Source organism: Bactrocera tryoni, unplaced genomic scaffold (assembly GCF_016617805.1).
Source record: "Bactrocera tryoni isolate S06 unplaced genomic scaffold, CSIRO_BtryS06_freeze2 ctg7180000343597_QRY, whole genome shotgun sequence".
Lineage (NCBI taxonomy): Eukaryota > Metazoa > Arthropoda > Insecta > Diptera > Tephritidae > Bactrocera > Bactrocera tryoni.
The window spans coordinates 1-25,648 of record NW_024395597.1 but is presented as its reverse complement, the minus strand read 5'-3'; the positions used below and the strand labels follow the sequence as shown (position 1 = coordinate 25,648).

The following is a 25,648-nucleotide window of genomic DNA, read 5'->3' as shown; positions in this document are numbered from 1 at the left end:
GCAGTCGATATTGAGTAGCTCCTATTCATTAGATTTACATATTTATGTAAATTAACTTTCTTTATCTTACTGAAGTTGACGTAAGGCCATGACGGCAGTGCATTTGGAAGAATTTCATAATCTTATAGTTAGATATAAATTCGATTTTTTTACATATGCATATTTAGCACTCGAAATTGCTTCCAATCATTAACGTCATATATTTAAGTTAATTAACCTTCTTCATCTTACTGAAGTTGACAAAAAGCCATAACGGCAGTGGATTTGGAAAAATTCCATATTCTTTTATTGACGTATAAAGTCGATTTTCTTATATATACACATTTTACAGTCAATATTGAGTTGCTTCTGATCATCACTTTACATATTTAAGTTAATTGACTTTATTTATCTTACTGAAGTTGACATAAGGCCACGACGGCAGTGCATTTGGAAGAATTTCACAATCTTATATTTAGATATCAATGCGATTTTCTTACATATACATATGTAGCAATCGATACTGAGATGCTTCAAATCATTAACTTCACATATTTTATTATACTCTCGCAACAATGTTGCTAAGGAGAGTATTATAGTTTTGTTCACATAACTTTTGTTTGTAAGTCATAAAACTAAAAGAGTCAGATATAGGGTTATATATACCAAAGTGATCAGGGTGACGAGTAGAGTCGAAATCCGGATGTCTGTCTGTCCGTCCGTCCGTCTGTCCGTCCGTCTGTCTGTCCGTCTGTTTGTCCGTCCGTGCAAGCTGTAACTTGAGTAAAAATTGAGGTATCATGATGAAATTTGGTGCACGTACTCCTTGGCTCAATAAGAAGGTTAGGTTCGAAGATGGGCAAAATCGGCCCACTGCGACGCCCACAAAACGGCGGAAACCGAAAACCTATAAAATGTCATAACTAGGCCATAAATAAAGATATTAAAGTGAAATTTTGCACAAAGGATCGCATTAGGAAGGGGCATATTTGGGCGCAATTTTTTTGGAAAAGTGGGCGTGGCCCCACCCCCTACTAAGTTTTTTGTACATATCTCAAAAACTACTATAGCTATGTCAACCAAATTCTACAGAGTCGTTTGCTACAGGCATTTCCATATACAGTTCAAAAATGGAAGAAATCGGATAATAACCACGCCCAACTCCCATACAAAGGTTATGTTGAAAATCACTAAAAGTGCATAAACCGACTAACAAAAAACGGCAGAAACACTAAATTTTACGGAAGAAATTGCAGAAGGAAGTTGCACCCAGACTTTTTTAAAAAATTGAAAATGGGCGTGGCGTCGCCCACTTATGGACCAAAAACGATATCTCGGGAACTACTAGACCGATTTCAATGAAATTCGGTATATAATATTTTCTTAACACCCTGATGACACGTACGAAATATGGGTGAAATCGGTTCACAACCACGCCTTCTTCCAATATAACGCTATTTTGAATTCCATCTGGTGCCTTCTCTGTATAATATATGTATATACATTAGGAACCAATGATGATAGCGGAATAAAACTTTACACAAATACGGTATTTGAAAAATATGTAAATGACGTATAATGAAATCTCGATTATCACTTTATCATGCGAGAGTATAAAATGTTCGGTGACACCCGAACTTAGCCCTTCCTTACTTGTTTTTGATTAATTAATCTTTTTCATCCCACTGAAGTTGACATGAAGCCATAACGGCAGTGCATTTGCAAAAATTCCAAAATCTTATATTAAGGTATAAATTCGATTTTCTTGTATATACGCATTTAGCAGTCGATATTGAGTAGCTTCTAATCATTATCTTCAAATATTTAAGTTAATTAACTTTCTTCATCTTACCAAAGTTAACATAAAGCCATAACTGCAGTGCATTTGGAAGAATTTCGTAATCTAATATTTAGATATAAATTCGATTTTCTTACATATATGTATATATGTAGCAATCGATATTGGGCTTCTTCAAACCATTAGTTTTACATAATTATGTTAGTTAATTTTTTTCATTTTACTGAAGTTGACATAAAGCCATAACGGCAGTGCACTTGGAAAACTTTCATAATCTTATATTTAGATATAAAGTCGATTTTCTTGTATACACACATTTAGCAATCCATATTAAGTAGCTTCTAATCATTAATTTCACATATTTAAGTTAGTTAACTTTCTTCATCTTATTGAAGTTGACATAAAGCCATAACGGCAGTGCATTTGGAACAATTCTAAAACATTATATTTATGTATAAAATCGGTTTTTTCGAACACACACATTTAGCTGTCGATATTGAGTAGCTTCTAATCATAAACTTTACATATTTAAAATAATTAACCTCTTACATCTTACTGAAGTTGACATAAAGCCTGTCGGGGTGATCGACGATATATTTGCCGGTGTGCCAAATAAAAATAAAAACTATTAGATCTCGGATAATTAACAATTCAAATTTGTACATATATTTGAGGGTGTGTAAAATATGTATGTGTGTTTTAATAAATACAATTGTGTGGGTATTATAAAGGGGTTATCTACAAATACGAGTATATATGTACAATTGTAAACTTTAAATAAAACCTGATGTGGTTACCAATTCCCGCGTTGATCTTCAAAGATTCTGCTGCTGTTATTGCTGCTAATACTGCTGGTGGTTGTTGTCGTTGTTGCTGCTGATTAGGCGCCTGTTTGTTCGTTCCGTTCACTGTGGTGATTGGTTTGATTGTGTCTTTTTGTTTCATTGGGTGCTTCGCTGTTATGTTGGCGCTGTTGGGTGTTTTTTGCATTGTCCTCTAATTCGTATTTAGACGAGTTAGGAGGACAATGCAGGGATGTGCTCATTTGGTATGAACAAAGCCATAACGGCAGTGCATTTGGAAGAACTCAATAAACTTATATATAGATAAAAAGTTGATTTTCTTGTATATACACATTTAGCAATCGATATTGAGTTTCTTCAATTCATTAGTTTAACATATTTAAGTAAGCTAACTTTCTTCATTTTACAGAAGTTGACATAAAGCAATAACGGCAGTGCATTTAGAAGAATTCTAAAATCTTATATTTATGTATAAAGTCAATTTTCTTGTTAATATGCATATGGCAATCGATATTGAGTAGCTTCTAATCATTAACTTCACTTATTTACGTTAGTTAACATTCTTCATCTTACTGAATTTGACATAAAGCCATAACGGCAGTGCACTTGAAAAATTCCAAAATCTTATATTAAAATATAAAGTCGATTTTCTTGTATATACGCATTAGCAGTCGATATGGAGTAGCTTCTAATCATTAACTTTACATATTTAAGTTAACTAACCTTTTACATCTTACTGAAGTTTACATAAAGCCATAACGGCAGTGCATTTGGAAAAATTGCATAATCTTATATTTAGATATAAATCGATTTTCGTACATACACACATTTAGCAATCGATAATGAGTAGCTTCTAATCATTAAAATTAAAAGTCGATTTTCTTGTATATACGCATTAGCAGTCGATATGGAGTAGCTTCTAATCATTAACTTTACATATTTAAGTTAATTAACCTTTTACATCTTACTGAAGTTGACATAAAGCCATAACGGGAGTGCACTTGGAAAAATTGCATAATCTTATATTTAGATATAAATCGATTTTCGTACATACACACATTTAGCAATCGATAATGAGTAGCTTCTAATCATTAAAATTAAAAGTCGATTTTCTTGTATATACGCATTAGCAGTCGATATGGAGTAGCTTCTAATCATTAACTTTACATATTTAAGTTAATTAACCTTTTACATCTTACTGAAGTTTACATAAAGCCATAACGGCAGTGCATTTGGAAGAATTCCAAAATCTTATATTTATGTATAAAATGGATTTTCTTGTATATACGCATTTAGCAATCGATATAGAGTAGCTTCAAATCGTTAACTTCACATATTTAAGTAATTTAACTTTCTTTATCTTACTGAAGTTGACATAAAGCCATAACGGTAGTGCATTTGGAAGAATTTCTAAATCTTACAGGTATGAATAGAATCGATTTTCTTGCATATACGCATTTAGCAGTGGATATTGAGTAGCTTCAATTCATTAACTTCACATATTTATGTTAATTAACCTTTTACATCTTACTGAAGTTTACATAAAGCCATAACGGTAGTGCAATTGGAAGAATTCCAAAACCTTATATTTATGTATATAATCGTTTTTTTTGTACACGCACATTTAGCGGTCGATATTGAGTAGCTTGTAATCATTAACTTTACATATTTAAGTTAATAAACCTTTTATATCTTATTGAGGTCGACATAAAGCCATAACGGCAGTGCATTTGGAAGATTTCATAAATCTTGTATTAATGTATAAAGTTGATTTTCTTGTATATGCATATTTAGCAATCGATATTGCATTGCTTAAAATCATTAACTTCACATATTGAAGTAAGTTAACTTCCTTCATATTGCAGAAGTTTACATAAAGCCATAACGGCAGGGCACTTGGAAAAATTCCATAATCTTATATTTAGATATAAAGTCGATTTTGTTGTATACACACATTTAGCAATCGATAATGAGTAGCTTCTTATCATTAACTTCACATATTTAAGTTAGTTAACTTTCTTCATATTACTGAAGTTGACATAAAGCCATAACGGCAGTACATTTGGAAGAATTTCAAAACTTTATATTTATGTATAAAATCGATTTTCTTGTACACATATATTTAGCAGTCGATATTGAGTAGTTTCTAATCATTAACTTTACATATTTAAGTTAAAAAACCTTTTACATCTTACTGAAGTCGACATAAAGCCATAACGGCAGTGCATTTGAAAGAATTCCAAAATCTTATATTTACGTATAAAATCGGTTTTCTTGTATATACGCATTTAGCAATCGATATTGAGTAACTTAAAATCATTAACTTCACATATTTAAGTTAGTTAACTTTCTTCATCTTACTGAAGTTGACATAAAGCCATAACGGTAGTGCATTTGGAAGAATTTCAAAATCTTACAGGTATGAATAGAATCGATTTTCTTGTATATACGCATTTAGCAGTCGATATTGAGTAGCTTTAATTCATTATCTTCACATATTTATGTTAATTAACCTTTTACATCTTACTGAAGTTTACATAAAGCCATAACGGTAGTGCAATTGGAAGAATTCCAAAACCTTATATTTATGTATATAATCGTTTTTTTTGTACACACACATTTAGCGGTCGATATTGAGTAGCTTGTAATCATTAACTTTACATATTTAAGTTAATAAACCTTTTACATCTTACTGAAGTTTACATAAAGCCATATCGGTAGTGCAATTGGAAGAATTCCAAAACCTTATATTTATGTATATAATCGTTTTTTTTGTACACACACATCTAGCAATCGATATTGAGATGCTTCAAATCATTAACTTCACATATTTAAGTTAATAACCTTTCTACTTCTTTCTGAAGTCGACATAAAGCCATAACGGCAGTGCATTTGGAAGAATTCCAAAATCTTATGTTTACGTATAAAATCGGGTTTCTTGTATATACGCATTTAGCAATCGATATTGAGCTGCTTCAAATCATTAACTTAACATATTTAAGTTAATAACCTTTCTACGTCTTACTGAAGTCGACATAAAGCCATAACGGCAGTGCATTTGGAAGAATTCCAAAATCTTATAGTTATGAATAAAATCGATTTTCTTGTATATCCGCATTTAGCAGTCGATTTTGAGTTGCTTCTGTTCATTAACTTCACATATTTAAGTTAATTAACGTTCTATATCTTACTGAAGTTGAAATAAAACCATAACGGCAGTGCATTTGGAAGAATTCCAAAATCTTATATTTAGGTATAAAGTCAATTTCTTGTTTATAGGCATTTAGCAATCGATATTGAGTAGCTTCTAATCATTAACTTCACTTAGTTATGCTAGTTAACATTATTAATTTTACTGAAGTTGACATAAAGCCATAACGGCAGTGCATTTGAAAAATTCCAAAATCTTATATTTAGATATAAAGTCGATTTTCTTAAATATATACGCATTTAGCAGTCGATATTGAGTAGCTCCTATTCATTAACTTTACATATTTAAGTTAATTAACCTTTTACATCTTACTGAAGTCGACATAAAGCCATAACGGCAGTGCATTTGGAAGAATTCCAAAATCTTATATTTATGTATAAAATGGATTTTCTTGTATATACGCATTTAGCAATCGATATAGAGTAGCTTCAAATCGTTAACTTCACATATTTAAGTAATTTAACTTTCTACATCTTACTGAAGTTGAAATAAAACCATAACGGCAGTGCATTTGGAAGAATTCCAAAATCTTATGTTTATGTATAAAATCGGTTTTCTTGTATATACGCATTTAGCAGTCGATATTGAGTTGCTTCTAATAATTAACTTTACATATTTAAGTTAATTAACCTTTTACATCTTACTGAAGTTTACATAAAGCCATAACGGCAGTGCATTTGAATAATTCCAAAATCTTATATTTAAATATAAAGTAGATTTTCTTGTATATGCGCATTTAGCAGTCGATATTGCGTAGCTTTTAATCATAAACTTTACATATTTAAGTTAAATAACCTTTTACACCTTACTGAAGTTTACATAAAGCCATAACGGTAGTGCATTTGAAAAATTCCAAAATCTTTTATTTAAATATAAAGTCGATTTTCTTGTATATTCAAATTTAGCAATCGATATTGCATTGCCTCAAATCATTAACTTCACATATTTAAGTTAGTTAGCTTACTTCATCTTGCTGAAGTTGACATAAAGCCATAACGGCAGTGTATTTGAAAAATTCCAAAATCTTATATTTAGGTATAAAGTCATTTTTCTTGTATATACGCATTTAGCAATCGATATTGAGTAGCTTCAATTCATTAACTTTACATATTTATGTATTAAGCTTTCTTTATCTTAATGAAGTTGACATAAAGCCATAACGGCAGTGCTTTTGGAAGTATTCCAAAACCTCATATTCATGTATAAAATCGATTTTTTTTGTACACACACATTTAGCAGTCGATATTGAGTAGCTTCTAATAATTAACTTTACATATTTAAGTCAATTAACCTTTTACATCTTACTGAAGTTTACATAAAGCCATAACAGCAGTGCATTTGGAAGAATTTAAAAATCTTATATTTTGGTATATAGTAAATTTTCTTGTATATACGCATTTAGTAATCGATATTGAGTAGCTTAAATTCATTAACTTCACATATTTATGTTATTTAACTTTCTTTATCTTACTGAAGTTGACATAAAGCCATAACGGCAGTACATTTGGAAGAATTCCAAAATCTTATATTTATGTATAAAATAGATTCTCTTGTACACACACATTTAGCGGTCGCTATTGAGTAGCTTCTAATCATTAACTTTACATATTTATGTTAATTAACCTTTTACATCTTACTGAAGTTTACATAAAGCCATAACGGCAGTGCATTTGGAAGAATTCCAAAATCTTATATTTAGGTATAAAGACGATTTTCTTGTATATACGCATTTATCAGTCGATATTGAGTAGCTCCTATTCATTAACTTTACATATTTAAGTTAATTAACGTTTTACATATTACTGAAGTCGACATAAAGCCATAACGGCAGTGCATTTGGAAGAATTCCAAAATCTTATATTTAGGTATAAAATCGATTTTCTTGTATATACGCATTTATCAGTCGATATTGAGTAGTTCCTATTCCGTAACTTTACATATTTAAGTTAATAAACTTTTTACATCTTACTGAAGTCGACATAAACCATAACGGCAGTACATTTGGAAGAATTCCAAAATCTTATATTATACATAAATAGATTTTCTTGTACACACACATTTAGCGGTCGATATTGAGTAGCTTCTAATCATTAACTTTACATATTTATGTTATTTAACTTTCTTTATCTTACTGAAGTTGACATAAAGCCATAACGGCAGTGCATTTGGAAGAATTATAAAATCATATGTTTACGTATAAAATCAGTTTTCTTGTATATACGCATTTAGCAGTCGATGTTGAGTTGCTTCTATTCATTAACTTCACATATTTAAGTTAGTTAACTTTCTACATCTTACTGAAGTTGAAAAAAAAACCATAACGGCAGTGCATTTGGAAGAATTCCAAAATCTTATATTTAGGTATAAAGTCGATTTTCTTGTATATACGCATTTATCAGTCGATATTGAGTAGCTCCTATTCATTAACTTTACATATTTAAGTTAATTAACGTTTTACATCTTAGTGAAGTCGACATAAAGCCACAACGGCAGTGCATTTGGAAGAATTCCAAAGTCTTATATTTATGTATAAAATAGATTCTCTTGTACACACACATTTAGCGGTCGCTATTGAGTAGCTTCTAATCATTAACTTTACATATTTATGTTAATTAACCTTTTACATCTTACTAAAGTTTACATAGAGCCATAACGGCAGTGCATTTGGAAGAATTATAAAATCTTATGTTTACGTATAAAATCGGTTTTCTTGTATATACGCATTTAGCAGTCGATGTTAAGTTGCTTCTATTCATTAACTTCACATATTTAAGTTATTTAACTTCCTAAATCTTACTGAAGTCGAAAAAAAACCATAACGGCAGTGAATTTGGAAGAATTCCAAAATCTTATATTTAGGTATAAAGTCGATTTTCTTGTATATACGCATTTATCAGTCGATATTGAGTAGCTCCTATTCATTAACTTTACATATTTAAGTTAATTAACCTTTAACATCTTACTGAAGTTTACATTAAGCCATAACGGCAGTGCATTTGAAAGAATTCCAAAATCTTATGTTTACGTATAAAATCGCTTTTCTTGTATATACGCATTTAGCAGTCAATATTGAGTTGCTTCTATTCATTAACTTCACAGTTTTAAGTTAGTTGACTTTCTTCATCTTACTGAAGTTGACATAAAGCCATAACGGTAGTGCATTTGGAAGAATTTCAAAATCTTACAGGTATGAATAGAATCGATTTTCTTGTATATACGCATTTAGCAGTCGATATTAAGTAGCTTCAATTCATTAACTTCACATATTTATGTTATTTAACTTTCTTTATCTTACTGAAGTTAACATAAAGCCATAACGGTAGTGCAATTAGAAGAATTCCAAAACCTTATATTTATGTATATAATTGATTTTTTTGTACACACACACATTTAGCGGTCGATATTGAGTAGCTTCTAATCATTAACTTTACATATTTAAGTTAATAAACCTTTTACATCTTTTTGAAGTCGACATAAAGCCATAACGGCAGTGCATTTGGAAGAATTCCAAAATCTTATGTTTACGCATAAAATCAGTTTTCTTGTATATACCCATTTAGCCATCGATATTAAGATGCTTCAAATCATTAACTTCACATATTTAAGTTATTTAACTTTCTACGTTTTGCTGAAGTTGAAATAAAGCCATAACGGCAGTGCATTTGAAAAATTCCAAAATCTTATATTTAGGTATAAAGTCAATTTTCTTGTATATACGCATTTATCAATCGATATTGAGTAGCTTCAATTCATTAACTTCACATATTTATGTTAATAAACCTTTCACATCTTACTGAAGTCGACACAAAGCCACAACGGCAGTGCATTTGGAAGAATTCCAAAACCATATAATTATGTATAAAATCGATTTTCTTTTTCTCATTTAGCAGTCGATATTGAGTAGCTTCTAATCATTAACTTTACATATTTAAGTCAATTAACCTTTTACATCTGACTGAAGTTTACATAAAGCCATAACGGCAGTGCATTTGGAGGAATTCAAAAATTTTATATTTATGTTTAAAATCGAATTCCTTGTATATACGCATTTAGCAATCGATATTGAGTAGCTTCAACTCATTAACTCCACATATTTATGTTATTTAACATTCTTTATCTTACCGAAATTGACATAAAGCCATAACGGTAGTGCATTCGGAAGAATTCCAAAACCTTATATTTATGTATAAAATCGATTTTCTTGTATATACAGCATTTAGCAGTCGATATTGAGTAGCTTCAATTCATTAACTTCACATATTTAAGTTATTTAACTTTCTTTATCTTACCGAAGTTGACATAAAGCCATAACGGTAGTGCATTTGGAAGAATTCCAAAACCTTATATTTATGTATAAAATCGATTTTTTTGTACACACACATTTAGCAGTCGATATTGAGTAGCTTCCAATCGTTAACTTTACATATTTAAGTTAATAAACCTTTTACATCTTACTGAAGTCGACATAAAGCCATAACGGCAGTGCATTTGGAAGAATTCCAAAACCTTATATTTATGTATATAATTGATTTTTTTGTACGCACACACATTTAGCGGTCGATATTGAGTAGCTTCTAATCATTAACTTTACATATTTAAGTTAATAAACCTTTTACATCTTACTGAAGTCGACATAAAGCCATAACGGCAGTGCATTTGGAAGAATTCCAAAATCTTATGTTTACGTATAAAATCGGTTTTCTTGTATATACGCATTTAGCTACCGATATTGAGTAGCTTCAATTCATTAACTCCACATATTTATGTTATTTAACATTCTTTATCTTACCGAAGTTGTCATAAAGCCATAACGGTAGTGCATTTGGAAGAATTCCAAAACCTTATATTTATGTATTAAATCGATTTTCTTGTACACACACATTTATCAGTCGCTATTGAGTAGCTTCTAATCGTTAACTTTACATATTTAAGTTAATAAACCTTTCACATCTTACTGAAGTCGACATAAAGCCATAACGGCAGTGCATTTGGAAGAATTCCAAAATCTTATGTTTACGTATAAAATCGGTTTTCTTGTATATACGCATTTAGCAGTCGATAATGAGTTGCTTCTATTTATGAACTTTACATATTTAAGTTAATTAACCTTTAACATCTTACTGAAGTTTACATTAAGCCATAACGGCAGTGCATTTGGAAGAATTCCAAAATCTTATGTTTACGTATAAAATCAGTTTTCTTGTATATACGCATTTAGCAGTCGACATTGAGTTGCTTCTATTCATTAACTTCACATTTTTAGGTTAGTTGACTTTCTTCATCTTACTGAAGTTGACATAAAGCCATAACAGTAGTGCATTTGGAAGAATTCCAAAACCTTATATTTATGTATAAAATCGATTTTCCTGTACACACACATTTACCAGTCGATATTGAGTAGCTTCTAATCGTTAACTTTACATATTTAAGTTAATTAACCTTTTACATCTTACTGAAGTCGACATAAAGCCATAACGGCAGTGCATTTGGAAGAATTCCAAAATCTTATGTTTACGTATAAAATCGGTTTTCTTGTATATGCGCATTTAGCAGTCGATATTGAGTAGCTTCTAATCATTAACTTTACATATTTAAGTTAATAAACCTTTTACATCTTACTGAAGTCGACATAAAGCCATAACGGTAGTGCATTTGGAAGAATTCCATAGTCCTATATTTACATAGGTATAAAGTCGATCTTCTTGTATATACCCATTTACCAATCGATATTGAATTTTTTTAAAATCATTATTTTAACATATTAAATAAGTAACCCTTCTCTTTCTTACTGAAGTTGACATAAGAAGAATTCCAAAACCTTATATTTAGGTTTAAAGTCGATTTTCTTGCTTATCAACTGTTAACGATTAATAATAAGTTCACTAAATTTATATGATTTAGCCTGTGCAATTTGGCATCACCATTGTCCAGGTACACGATCTGGCATCACCATGATCAGGTGACGCATTTCGTTTCGGCATTTCTACCGTTGTTTGGGTCAGACCATTGTGCAGTATACAAAAACAACTAGACGCACGATTGTCAGGTGATGCGTTTTAGCTTGGCACAACAGGCGATTATACTGTTCTTTGGTCAGACCATGGTTCCGTATGCAATAACAGAATTGTTATTTTCACCAGTTCGCTTACGTATTATTTTTCTATATAAGCTTGAGTTAAGCATAGAATTGTTCAGTTGTCAGTCAAATGAATTGGATGGTACTTGGAGAGTACCAAATACAGTAAATAAATTTATATTAAAGTCGAGTCGTGGTTTTATTAGCGTGCAGGCATATACGTCATACGGGTTAATTTGAGTGTTCAGTGCAATACTAAACATTTTTGGTGCCTCCTGTGAGGAAGTGTGTATCGTTTAAATTGCGGATAAGATGTCAGCATTAAACTTGCGTACATCAGCACGCACATCTATATTGCGCATCTGGACGCAAGTTCAAGCAGAGAACTACCATCCAGACTGTGTTGAAAGTGAACAGCTCTTGGGTAGTGCCAGACAACATTTCTCTCGTTTTATGGATAACCATTTTGCCCTCGTGTCCAGCGCACATGGAGGCGAGATGGCAGAGCATGATGATTTGCTCGCTTCAACGGAGGAGATTTTCAACAACATTTGCATCAAATTAAAACGTAAAATGTCAGCGTTTAGTGAACTTCCCAACCAGGAATGCAGCCATGCACCAGACATGCGTTTGGATCCCGTCTCCATTCCAAGCTTTGACGGAGAGCCGTCCAATTGGTTAGCGTTTAAGGATATGTTTGAGACGCTGGTTCACAACAGGAACGACTTGCAGCCCACCTATAAACTGGGAAAATTGAGACAATATGTGAAGGCGGAAAAGGTTCCATTAGTCGGTGGCTTGTACACAGGTGGGTATGAGGAGGTCTGGGCTGAACTGAAACAACGTTACGACAATCCCCGTACTCTTTCGGAACATCATGTTCAGCATCTACTAGACTTACCAACCCACCCATCAGAATCTCGAGCTACTCTACTTAATTTTGTGGATAGTGTACGTAACTCCTTCAGAGCGCTTGAATTGATGAATGTGCCAGTAAAACAGTGGGATGCTATAGCCGTACCTCTACTACTACCGAAATTACCGATTGTTACTCGAACCGAGTGGGGAATGAGCCTAAAATCCAATGCAATTCCGAAAATGGAAGAAGTGATAATGTTCGTGGAGCGGCGTGCAGCTAACCTGCCGACATCGTCGCCAATTGCTCCACATATTTCAAGCGGACGGACATCGAGTCGTGTCGTGAAGGCGCATCTGACTATGAACTCCGGAAAAATTCTTAATCCGGTGGTAGCATCTGACAAGGCAACGAATTGCCCATCTTGTAATGAGTTTCATCGGATTACGAAATGTCAAAAGTTTCGTAACCTTCAACTTGACGGACGCTGGGACTTGGTGAAGCAGGCATCACTATGTTTCAATTGCCTCAAGACCGGCCATCGTAATCGCGACTGTCCATCTGGCTTATGTCTCAATTGCCAACAGAAGCACAATACTCTTCTATGTAGAAGGCTCCAGCAGACGAGTGTTGAAGGTACTTCCGCCAGATTTACTTCTGGAGCGTCGGCTACATCGCCAATGGTGGCCCCAAAGGTACTTCCTCGACAACAATGACCATGGAGCGACGTCCAGTCATTTCTCTTACAGAGTGACCGGACTATTCTCTTAGCAACGGCAAACGTGCTTCTTGCTGACTGTAAGGGTTACTTAAAGGAATGTCGAGCCCTTTGTGATATTGGTTCCCAGGTGAGCTTCGTTTGCGAATCATTAGTAACTATTTTGAATCTTCCTAGAAGTCCCTGTGAGTTCCAAGTCGAGGGTATTGATCAAAGCCTTTCAACCCGTACCAAAGGTGTTGTCAGAGTTAGTATGCAGTCCCAGGTGGACGAGAAGTTCCAGATCAGCTTCGATGCGTACATCATTGATTCAATCACGTCGATGACTCCTTCTACTAATATAGACATCAGGACCAGTCATCATTTAAGGGATCTCTGTTTAGCTGATCCGGAATTCGGTATACCAGGTCCCGTAGAACTACTGATTGGCGCGGATATTTGGCCTGCTCTTGTATTAAACGACGTTGTTGCCGGTTCTCATAACGAACCATGTGCATTACACACCCGTCTCGGATGGGTAGTGCTAGGTCCAGTAGCATCGAACGAGTCGAAGTCAACCCTTTTTTCATCACTCATTGACGTTTCCGATGATTCTACCACCGATAAACTTCTAAGGAAATTTTGGGAAGTAGAGGAGCCTCCTGATAACATCAAGGCGGAGGTGGACGAATGTGAAGAGATTTTCGCGAACACGGTTACGCGTCATCCGAGTGGTCAATATATAGTACAGATACCATTTCGATCTGATGCCTCTCCCCTTGGAAATTCACATTCGGCGGCACTTCGGCAATTTTTGAAACTAGAGCGGACATTGGCAAACGACTATGTACTGAGGGAGAAATACGTGGAATTCATGAGGGAATACATCAATTTGGGACATATGGAGGCAATCGATGCTCCTCCAGTTGACATAGGAAGCTGTTATTACATCCCTCACCATGCTGTTTTGACTAAATTCAGAGTAGTGTTTAACGCATCATCTAAAACAACGAACGGTGTATCTCTTAACGATACGCAAATAAGTGGACCACGGCTACAGGATAACCTGGTTGACATACTTCATCGATTTCGGCGGTATTCGGTAGCTCTCACAGCCGATATCAAAAAAATGTTCCGACAGGTAATGGTGGATTCTAGGCATCGGAAATGGCAACAGATCCTTTGGAGGGAATGCCCTAATGAACTCTTGCGTACCTATCAACTTAAGACACTGACGTACGGTATGGCAAGCAGTCCTTTTAATGCTATTAGGTCATTGAGACAGTGTGCATACGATAATTGGAAAGTGATCGCTGACGTCAGCCGGGCAGCCGCAGCACGGGACAGCATCCTTCATAGCTTTTATGTGGATGATTATTTGGAAAGTGTCCACACGACAGAACTGGCCATCAACCGTGCACGGGACGTTGATGCCATTCTTCAACAAGGTAAATTTGAGTTAGATAAATGGAACTCCAACTGCGTCCAGACCCTGGAAGGAATCAGTGGCTCTAAGGCGTCAGCATCGGAGATAAATTTTAGCGATTCCAGCACAACGGTATTGGGCCTTCACTGGAATCCTATTACTGATACGTTATTCTTCAAGGTAAAGGCATGTAACTTTGACACAATTCCTACTAAACGGATTGTTTTGAGTAATATTGCAAGATTGTATGATCCACTGGGTCTGTTGGCACCGGTTGTCGTAACGGCCAAGATGTTTGTTCAAAATCTATGGTTGGCGAAATTGAGTTGGGATACGCCTCTGCCATCTAATCTTCAAGAGATTTGGATGAGATACCGGAATAGTTTACAGACTCTCGAAAGGATCAAAATACCACGATGGCTGGGAATCAGAGAACATGCTGTATTGACACTACATGGGTTCTGCGATGCAAGTACCAAGGCTTACGCCGCAGTTATTTACCTACGAAACACCATCGCTAACGGAGGATCCCATACATCTCTGATTGTCGCAAAAACAAGAGTGGCTCCATTGAAGGAAATGACTATCCCCCGCCTCGAACTTTCGGCAGCTCAGCTATTGGTTACAACTATGAACAACATACGTCGCGCCTTGCAAATGGAAGATACGGCTTACACTTTATGGAGTGACTCAACAATTGTCCTCCATTGGATTCGGCGGGAACCCTCTTCATTGAAACAATATGTGGCAAATAGGATAGCTTTTATACAATCAAAATCGGATATAAACGCGTGGCGACACATTCGTTCAGAAGACAATCCCGCTGACTGCGCCAGCCGTGGAATTACACCGATAGGACTCATGGGGAACGAGCTTTGGTGGAAGGGACCTCCTCTTATTCATGCGGTGAATGAATCATTATCAGCGTTACCAAGTCTCACAGCTGAGGAAAATCAAACTTTTATTGGGGAAAGCCGTCCGTTAACTGTGCATCTTGGCGTTACCAGCGGGGACGGTTTACTGATGACATCCTTTGGAGCACAACGAGTACCTTTGGTAGCAAGGTTTAGCCGTTTGAGTGCCTTACTAAATACAACTGCTCGAATGCGTCGTATAATGCCGACGTTGAGAAGTCAGAGATCACAGGAGTTGATTACTGCTGAAGAGAAAGAATGGGCACTAATCACACATATTCGTCAAAGCCAAGGTAAAATGTATCATTCTGAAATTAGAGCACTTAAATCTCGTTCCAGCATCGCTTTGTCAAGTAACCTGCTTCCACTGAACCCAATTTTGGACGAAGAGGGCCTACTGCGTGTTGGTGGTCGGTTAACAAATTCGGAATTACCGTATGAGCAAAAACATCCAATCATTCTTGCCAATACCTGTCCATTGGCAAAACTTCTCGTAAGTGATGGGCATAGGTGCTGTCTCCATGGTGGGATACAGGAAATGCTGCGGTACTTACGCATGCGATTTTGGATTATGCATGCACGTCGGCTTGTAAAGTCATATCTTCATCAGTGCGTCACATGCCGTCGACACTCCCGAGTAACTCAGCATCAACAGATGTCCTCACTTCCAAAATCCCGAGTTATGATTGCCCCACCCTTTACCCATACCGGGTTAGACTATTGCGGGCCATTCAATGTTCGTCATGGAGGAAAGCGAACCACTACAATGAGCAAAACTTACGGAGCGATTTTCATTTGTATGGCTACGAAGGCCGTACATATCGAACTTGCGGAAAATTTGTCGACTCAGGCATTTATCGATGTGTTTGATCGCTTCATAAGCCGCCGTGGAATATGTTCGATCCTTTATAGCGATAACGGAACGCAATTTGTAGGTGCTAGTCGAGTTCTATATCAAGACCTTCAAAGTTGGAGAAATATATATGCAACTCAGCATATTGCAGCTTCCGGCACGCAGTGGAAATTAATCACTCCAGCCGCACCCCATCATGGAGGTCTTTGGGAGGCAGCTGTGCGTTCAGCAAAAAAACATCTCTATCGCACAATTGGTCGCCAAATCTTACGCTTCAATCAACTGAGTACACTACTTGTTCGGATTGAGGCTTGTTTGAATTCCAGGCCACTCGTTCCTCTTCACGATGACCCCAATGGTAGCTACGCACTCACACCTGGCGACTTTCTCATTGGTCGACCGCTCAATTCGCGCCCAGAACCACCTATTGATGATATTCCACAAAATCGTCTTATATATTCTCAACAATTACAGAAAATGTTCGAGCATTTTTGGAAGCGGGGGAACCGTGAATATTTATCCAGCTTACAGGCGCGTCGCAAGTGGGAAGGTCGACGTGAGAATCTCCAGCCAGGAGATGTAGTACTGATTCAGAACGAGAATCTACCACCCATGCATTGGCGCATGGGGCGCATCACTGAAGTTCACCCTGGCAGCGACGGATTGGTACGAATAGTTACGGTTGAATATAACAGTGAGAAACGTACACCTGAAGGACTTTTTGTTAAGCACCACTGCCAACGTCCAGTGCAAAAGATTTGCCGTCTTATTGATCCAAATCGAGAATTCCTGAACCCTGACGGTTCAGCCGGGCAGGAATGTTAACGATTAATAATAAGTTCACTAAATTTATATGATTTATCCTGTGCAATTTGGCATCACCATTATCCAGGTACACGATCTGGCATCACCATGATCAGGTGACGCATTTCGTTTCGGCATTTCTACCGTTGTTTGGGTCAGACCATTGTGCAGTATACAAAAACAACTAGACGCACGATTGTCAGGTGATGCGTTTTAGCTTGGCACAACAGGCGATTATACTGTTCTTTGGTCAGACCATGGTTCCGTATGCAATAACAGAATTGTTATTTTCACCAGTTCGCTTACGTATTATTTTTCTATATAAGCTTGAGTTAAGCATAGAATTGTTCAGTTGTCAGTCAAATGAATTGGATGGTACTTGGAGAGTACCAAATACAGTAAATAAATTTATATTAAAGTCGAGTCGTGGTTTTATTAGCGTGCAGGCATATACGTCATACGGGTTAATTTGAGTGTTTAGTGCAATACTAAACATCAACATTTAGCGATCGATATTGAGATGCTTCGAATCATTAGCTTCACATATTTAAGTCAATTAACCTTTTACATCTTACTGAAGTTTACATAAAGCCGTAACGGCAGTGCATTTGGAATAATTCAAAAATCTTATATTTAGGTATAAAGTCAATTTTCTTGTTTATACGAATTTAGCAATCGATATTCGGTAGCTCCTAACCATTAACTTCAATAATTTACGTTAATTAATACTCTTCATCTTACTGAAGTTGACATAAAGCCATAACGGCAGTGCATTTGAAAATTTCCAAAATCTTATATTTAGATATAAAATCGATTTTCTTGTACACACATATTTAGCGGTCGATATCGAGTAGCTTCTAATCATTTACTTTACATATTTAAGTTAATTAACCTTTTACATCATACTGAAGTTTACATTAAGCCAAAACGGCAGTGCATTTGGAAGAATTTTAAAATCTTATGTTTACGTATAAAATCGGTTTTCTTGTAAATACGCATTTAGCAGTCGACATTGAGTTGCTTCTATTCATTAACTTCACATTTTTAGGTTAGTTGACTTTCTTCATCTTACTGAAGTTGACATAAAGCCATAACAGTAGTGCATTTGGAAGAATTCCAAAACCTTATATTTATGTATAAAATCGATTTTCCTGTACACACACATTTACCAGTCGATATTGAGTAGCTTCTAATCGTTAACTTTACATATTTAAGTTAATTAACCTTTTACATCTTACTGAAGTCGACATAAAGCCATAACGGCAGTGCATTTGGAAGAATTCCAAAATCTTATGTTTACGTATAAAATCGGTTTTCTTGTATATGCGCATTTAGCAGTCGATATTGAGTAGCTTCTAATCATTAACTTTACATATTTAAGTTAATAAACCTTTTACATCTTACTGAAGTCGACATAAAGCCACAACGGCAGTGCATTTGGAAAAATTTCAAAATCTTACAGGTATGAATAGAATCGATTTTCTTGTATATACGCATTAAGTGGTCGATATTGGGTAGCTTCAATTCATTAACTTCACGTATTTACGTTATTTAACATTCTTTATCTTACTGAAGTTGACATAAAGCCATAAGGGTAGTGCAATTGGAAGAATTCCAAAACCTTATATTTATGTATATAATCGATTTTTTTGTACACACACATTTAGCGGTCGATATTGAGTAGCTTCTATTCATTAATTTTACATATTCAAGTTAACTAACCTTTCACATCTTACTGAAGTCGACATAAAGCCATAACGGCAGTGCATTTGGAAGAATTCCAAAATCGTATATTTATGTATAAATCGATTTTCTTGTACATACGCATTTAGCAATCGATATTGAGTAGCTTCAAATAATTAACTTCACATATTTAAGTGATTTAACTTTCTTTATCTTACTAAAGTTGACATATAGCCATTAGGGCATTACATTTGGAAGAATTCCAAAATCGTATATTTATGTATAAATCGATTTTCTTGTACATTCGCATTTAGCAATCGATATTGAGTAGCTTCAAATCATTAACTTCACATATTTATCTTATTTAACTTTCTTTATCTTACTGAAGATGACATAGAGTCATAACGGCAGTACATTTGGAACAATTCCAAAATCTTATATTTATGTATAAAATAGATTTTTTTGGACACACACATTTAGCGGTCGATATTGAGTAGCTTCTAATCATTAACTTTACATACTTAAGTTAGTTAACCTTTTACATCATACTGAAGTTTACATAAAGCCATAACGGCAGTGCATTTGGAAGAATTCCATAGTCCTATATTTACATAAGTATAAAGTCGATCTTCTTGTATATACCCATTTACCAATCGATATTGAATTTTTTAAAAATCATTATTTTAACATATTAAATAAGTAACCCTTCTCTTTCTTACTGAAGTTGACATAAGAATAATTCTAAAACCATATATTTAGGTATAAAGTCGATTTTCTTTCTTATCAACACTTAGCGATCGATATTGAGATGCTTCGAATCATTAGCTTCACATATTTAAGTCAATTAACCTTTTACATCTTACTGAAGTTTACATAAAGCCATAACGGCAGTGCATTTGGAATAATTCAAAAATCTTATATTTAGGTATAAAGTCAATTTTCTTTTTTATACGAATTTAGCAATCGATATTCGGTAGCTCCTAACCATTAACTTCAATAATTTACGTTAATTAATACTCTTCATCTTACTGAAGTTGACATAAAGCCATAACGGCAGTGCATTTGAAAATTTCCAAAATCTTATATTTAGATATAAAATCGATTTTCTTGTACACACATATTTAGCGGTCGATATCGAGTAGCTTCTAATCATTTACTTTACATATTTAAGTTAATTAACCTTTTACATCATACTGAAGTTTACATTAAGCCATAACGGCAGTGCATTTGGAAGAATTTTAAAATCTTATGTTTACGTATAAAATCGGTTTTCTTGTAAATACGCATTTAGCAGTCGACATTGAGTTGCTTCTATTCATTAACTTCACATTTTTAGGTTAGTTGACTTTCTTCATCTTACTGAAGTTGACATAAAGCCATAACAGTAGTGCATTTGGAAGAATTCCAAAACCTTATATTTATGTATAAAATCGATTTTCCTGTACACACACATTTAGCAGTCGATATTGAGTAGCTTCTAATCGTTAACTTTACATATTTAAGTTAATTAACCTTTTACATCTTACTGAAGTCGACATAAAGCCATAACGGCAGTGCATTTGGAAGAATTCCAAAATCGTGTATTTATGTATAAATCGATTTTCTTGTACATACGCATTTAGCAATCGATATTGAGTAGCTTCAAATCGTTAACTTCACATATTTAAGTGATTTAACTTTCTTTATCTTACTGAAGTTGACATATAGCCATTAGGGCATTACATTTGGAAGAATTCCAAAATCGTATATTTATGTATAAATCGATTTTCTTGTACATTCGCATTTAGCAATCGATATTGAGTAGCTTCAAATCACTAACTTCACATATTTATCTTATTTAACTTTATTTATCTTACTGAAGATGACATAGAGTCATAACGGCAGTACATTTGGAACAATTCCAAAATCTTATATTTATGTATAAAAGAGATTTTTTTGGACACACACATTTAGCGGTCGATATTGAGTAGCTTCTAATCATTAACTTTACATACTTAAGTTAGTTAACCTTTTACATCTTACTGAAGTTTACATAAAGCGATAACGGCAGTGCATTTGGAAGAATTCCAAAATCTTATGTTCACGTACAAAATCGGTTTTCTTGTATAAGTTATCGTGAGGATACGACACACCCTAACTCCCGTCGTAATAAGAGCCTACCACTCTGCACATGTCGCTAAGTCAGCACATTTTGCGTGAGAACATTGGCCAGACATCAAAGTAAACAAACACCATGCACGAGGCGCAAGGTCAGCAAAACGTCAGCAGAGGAGCCACAACGCGATGCGGGTTGGTGGCTTGAGCTAAGTTAGGAATAATTTTAAGGGTACTTTATACTTGACAACTAAGCCGAGATGACGGCAAATAAAATAATTTTAAAATTGAACAATACATTTGAATAATTGGCGCCCAACGTGTGGCACGCGAGTGAAAAGCTTAATAGAAAAATATAAAGTTCTTAACTCGACTCGTGTGACTACGATAGCTGGCTCACTTAAAATCAACAACAATCAACTACTTGGACTCAACGTGGACTTTAAGAAGAGACAACCTTTGGCCCGATCAACTAACCGGAAGAACCTGAACCTAATTTTAATCTATTCAAATCCAATGGAAGGGTAAGTGAGATGCTCGTTTCCTGGAATAAATATAACAATAATTGTGAATAAAATAAAGGAAAGTGACAGAACAAAAATTAATGAGTGAAGGTCTGGAAGACCTTTTTAGAAATTTAAAGTTAGGAAGTCAGAAAGCAAATATGAACACAGAACAAATAAGCGAGTTAATTAAGGCGGAAGTTAGAAGTGCTTTGGCAGCACAAAGGTTGGAGTTCGATAGGAAGTTATTAGCAATCCAAAACCAAGTGACGGGCAGCAAGCCAAAGGTAGAAAAATATCTAAAGGTATCTGTAAATCCACTAGTGACATGTGACATAACGCTTGATGCGATCAAATCACTTCCCGAATTTCATGGTCACATAGGCACATATGTGTCATGGCGCGAGGCGGCGCATAACGCTTATGAACTGTTCAAAAGGTGCGATGGCAGTGAACGACACTACCAAGCAGTTACCATTTTGAGGAACAAAATAAGAGGGGCTGCCGATGCGGTCCTCTCATCGTTTAGTACTGCTTAATTTTAATGCCATTATAGCACGTTTAGACTTTACGTACGCGGACAAACGTCCCGTATATCTTATAGAGCAGGAATTATCTACCTTAAGACAGGGTTCTAGGTCCTGTCTGGAATTCTACGATTAGGTAGAAAAGAAGCTAACGTTATTAGCTAATAAGACTATAATGTCTTACGAGAGTAGCGTGGCAGAAATTATAAACGAGAAATATAGGGCGGATGCCCTAAGAGTTTTCATTTCCGGCTTAAGGAAGCCCTTATGCGACATTCTTTTCGCTTCACGGCCGTCTGACCTTCCGTCTGCTCTTGCTTTAGCACAGGAGGTAGACTCAAACCATGAGCGGTATGCGTTCGCGGCCAATTTTGCTGCCAGGAACGTCGAGGGCAACCACATAAAAAAAAATAATAATATAATTTCAAGCCAGAACAACCATAGGACAAACACTTATGATCCACCCTCAGCTCATAAGAGCCCACACTACTATAGTAATAGGCAGTACAAACCCGGACATGCACCTCATTTTACGGAAAATCAAAGGGTAAATAACGGACGTGACAGCGACAGACTAGTCAGAGCGGAACCAATGGACGTTGATCCATCCTCATCGAAATTTAAACACCAATCGTTTGACAGAGACCGAGGTGCCTATCAAGGAAACAGTAATAGAATGCAACAGGGGTATCAACAAAAACGTCCAGCAAATTCTGGACGTTACACAGGACCAAAGATCCAACGTGTTAATCATCTGGAGGAGGAAGTTGAGCCACAGGGTGAATCATTGTACGGTGCAGAAGCCGAACAAGCGGCGGATGACGTAAGTTTAGATCAACTTAATTTTTTAGGGGAAGGTCCCTCCTACCCTGGATTTCAAAGTCCCTAGGAGGGAAAGAAGTGAAACTCCTTATCGATACTGGTGCGTCGAGGAGTTATATGAAACCAACACAGGCTTTAAGGACACAACATTTCAGGGACACATTCTCTGTAAAATCTATTCACGGGGTTACTTCTATCATGGAAAAATGCTACATAAAAATATTTGGTGTAGTGGCAGAATTTTTCATCTTACCGGACTTAACATCATTTGATGGCGTGATTGGGCTCGACATACTAAACAGGGTCCATGCGAACATTGACCTTAAATCGAACACAATAAATCATGATTTTGGTGAGGAGGAAATCTTCTTCATTTCCAGTCATGACGTAAGCCATCTTAGGCTTCAAACAAATCTAGTACCAACAGACGTTAGGGAAGATTTTTCTAGGATGATCAAAAGGATGAATGGGGTTTTTGCTGACCCCAATGAGGCATTACCGTACAATACAAAGGTGATAGCAACAATTCGAACGGAGGACGAAACACCAGTTTACTCAAGATTATACCCGTACCCACTGAGTGTAGCGGATTTCGTGGACAAAGAAATCAAGGACTTGTTAGCAAATGGAGTTATCCGGCCATCAAGATCACCGTTTAACAACCCTATATGGGTGGTAAAGAAAAAGGGGGTAGACGAAAACGGACAGGCGAAGCAGAGATTAGTTATTGACTTTCGGAAGCTCAATGAAAAAACTATCGGTGATAAATACCCAATTCCCGACATAACAGGAATTCTTTCCAATTTGGGTGGTAGTAAATACTTCACCACTTTGGACTTAAAATCTGGTTTCCATCAGATTAAACTATTGGAGCGTGATAGGGAAAAAACAGCTTTCTCTGTCAAGAATGGCAAGTATGAATTTTGCCGGTTACCTTTTGGATTAAAAAACGCGCCGAGCATCTTTCAACGCGCCATAGACGACGTATTAAGAGAGCATATTGGGAAAAGCTGTTTTGTCTATGTAGACGATGTTATTATTTTTCGGAAAACAAACAGCAGCATCTGAAATATATAGAATCAATTTTAAATGAATTATTTAGGGCCAACATGAGAGTGTCGGTTGAAAAATCCAAATTTTTTAGGACTGAGGTCGAATACCTGGGGTTCTTAGTTTCACAAGGAGGAATAAAAACGTGTCCAGACAAAGTCGACACAATACGAAGTTTCCCTGAGCCCACCACTCTAAGGGGACTCAGATCATTCCTAGGTCTAGCGGGTTATTATAGATGTTTTATAAGGGATTTCGCTAGAATATCAAAACCATTGTCGAGCATCATGAGAGGCGAATACGGTCGAGTTACTGCGTCCCAATCAAAAAAAATCAGAATTGATTTGACGGATGAACAGAAAAAGACCTTCGAAACAATTAAAGAAATTTTAGCGTCAGAGGATGTAACCCTGACGTACCCAGATTTTAACAAACCATTCGATCTAACTACTGACGCGTCGGCTCATGCTATAGGCGCCGTCCTCTCTCAGGAGGGCAAACCGATTACCATGATTTCTCGCACTCTGTCCGGGAGCGAGGAGCATTACGCTACCAATGAAAGGGAATTGTTAGCTATTGTATGGGCATTGAAAGCTCTTAGAAACTACCTGTACGGCGTAACAAAACTTAATGTTTATACTGACCACCAGCCGCTGACCTTTGCGGTTTCGGATAGGAATCCTAATTCGAAAATTAAAAGATGGAAAGCCTTCATAGACGAATGCAACGCAAAGCTAATCTACAAGCCCAGTCACCGACTAAACCTCGTACTGAGCAGTTGTGTTAGCGTCTTTCTCTGAGTTTATAGCTATTAATATAGCTCTCTTTTGGTGTTCTTTTTTTTTGCACTACGGTCTGCTTACTTAAGTAACGCGATTAATACTTATTTTAAGTGAGAAATATAATCCAATACTTATATCAGTGTATTATAATTTTTCCACTATGCCCCTGGCGGGCTTCCAGTTCGGGGACAACAGGTTTGCTGCGCTGGCCCAAGGTCCCCAACCAAAACGTAAAAAATCGTATCAAAACTGCAAGATGCTTTTCCTGACTTACCGCCAATAAAAAGTGAAGATCCAAAGTATATTGTGATTAAATCCGACGAGAATTCTACACCCCTTTCGAAGGTTTCTTGTTTTCGTGTTAACAATGCCTTACTTACCGTGAGCAAAGATATAAACAAAATTAGTGAATTACGCGACGGCAGCCTATTACTGCTAGTGAAAAATAAGCAAGTAGCAGAAAAGTTTATAAAAACGAAATGTCTTTTCAACATTGGCGCTGTTAGCGCTAGCTACCATCAACATCTTAATTGTAACAAAGGCACCATTTATGCACCGTTTTTAAACGATGTGCCTGAAAGCGAAATAATAGAAGGACTGAGTTCTTACGAAGTTTCCGCGGTTTATAAGTTCACTCGCAAAGTTGAAGGTGTTATAAAGCCTACTGGTGTTATGCTAATATCATTCAACAGTTATTCCCTTCCAAACAAAATAAACATCGCATGGAGGATGACCTGTGCGACCATACGTGCCTAATCCAATGCGCTGCA

The 25,648-nt window shown here is 35.6% G+C and overlaps 1 protein-coding gene across 1 annotated transcript; it reads left to right on the top strand.

Annotated features, from left to right (window-relative positions):
• The first annotated feature begins 12,179 nt into the window (after nt 1-12,179).
• Nucleotides 12,180-17,438, top strand: LOC120779390. Its single transcript, XM_040111587.1, has 2 exons — nt 12,180-13,418; nt 13,473-17,438. Exons 1-2 carry the CDS (start codon nt 12,180-12,182, stop codon nt 17,436-17,438), a joined length of 5,205 nt encoding a protein of 1,734 aa, XP_039967521.1.
• The last annotated feature ends 8,210 nt before the right edge of the window (nt 17,439-25,648 follow it).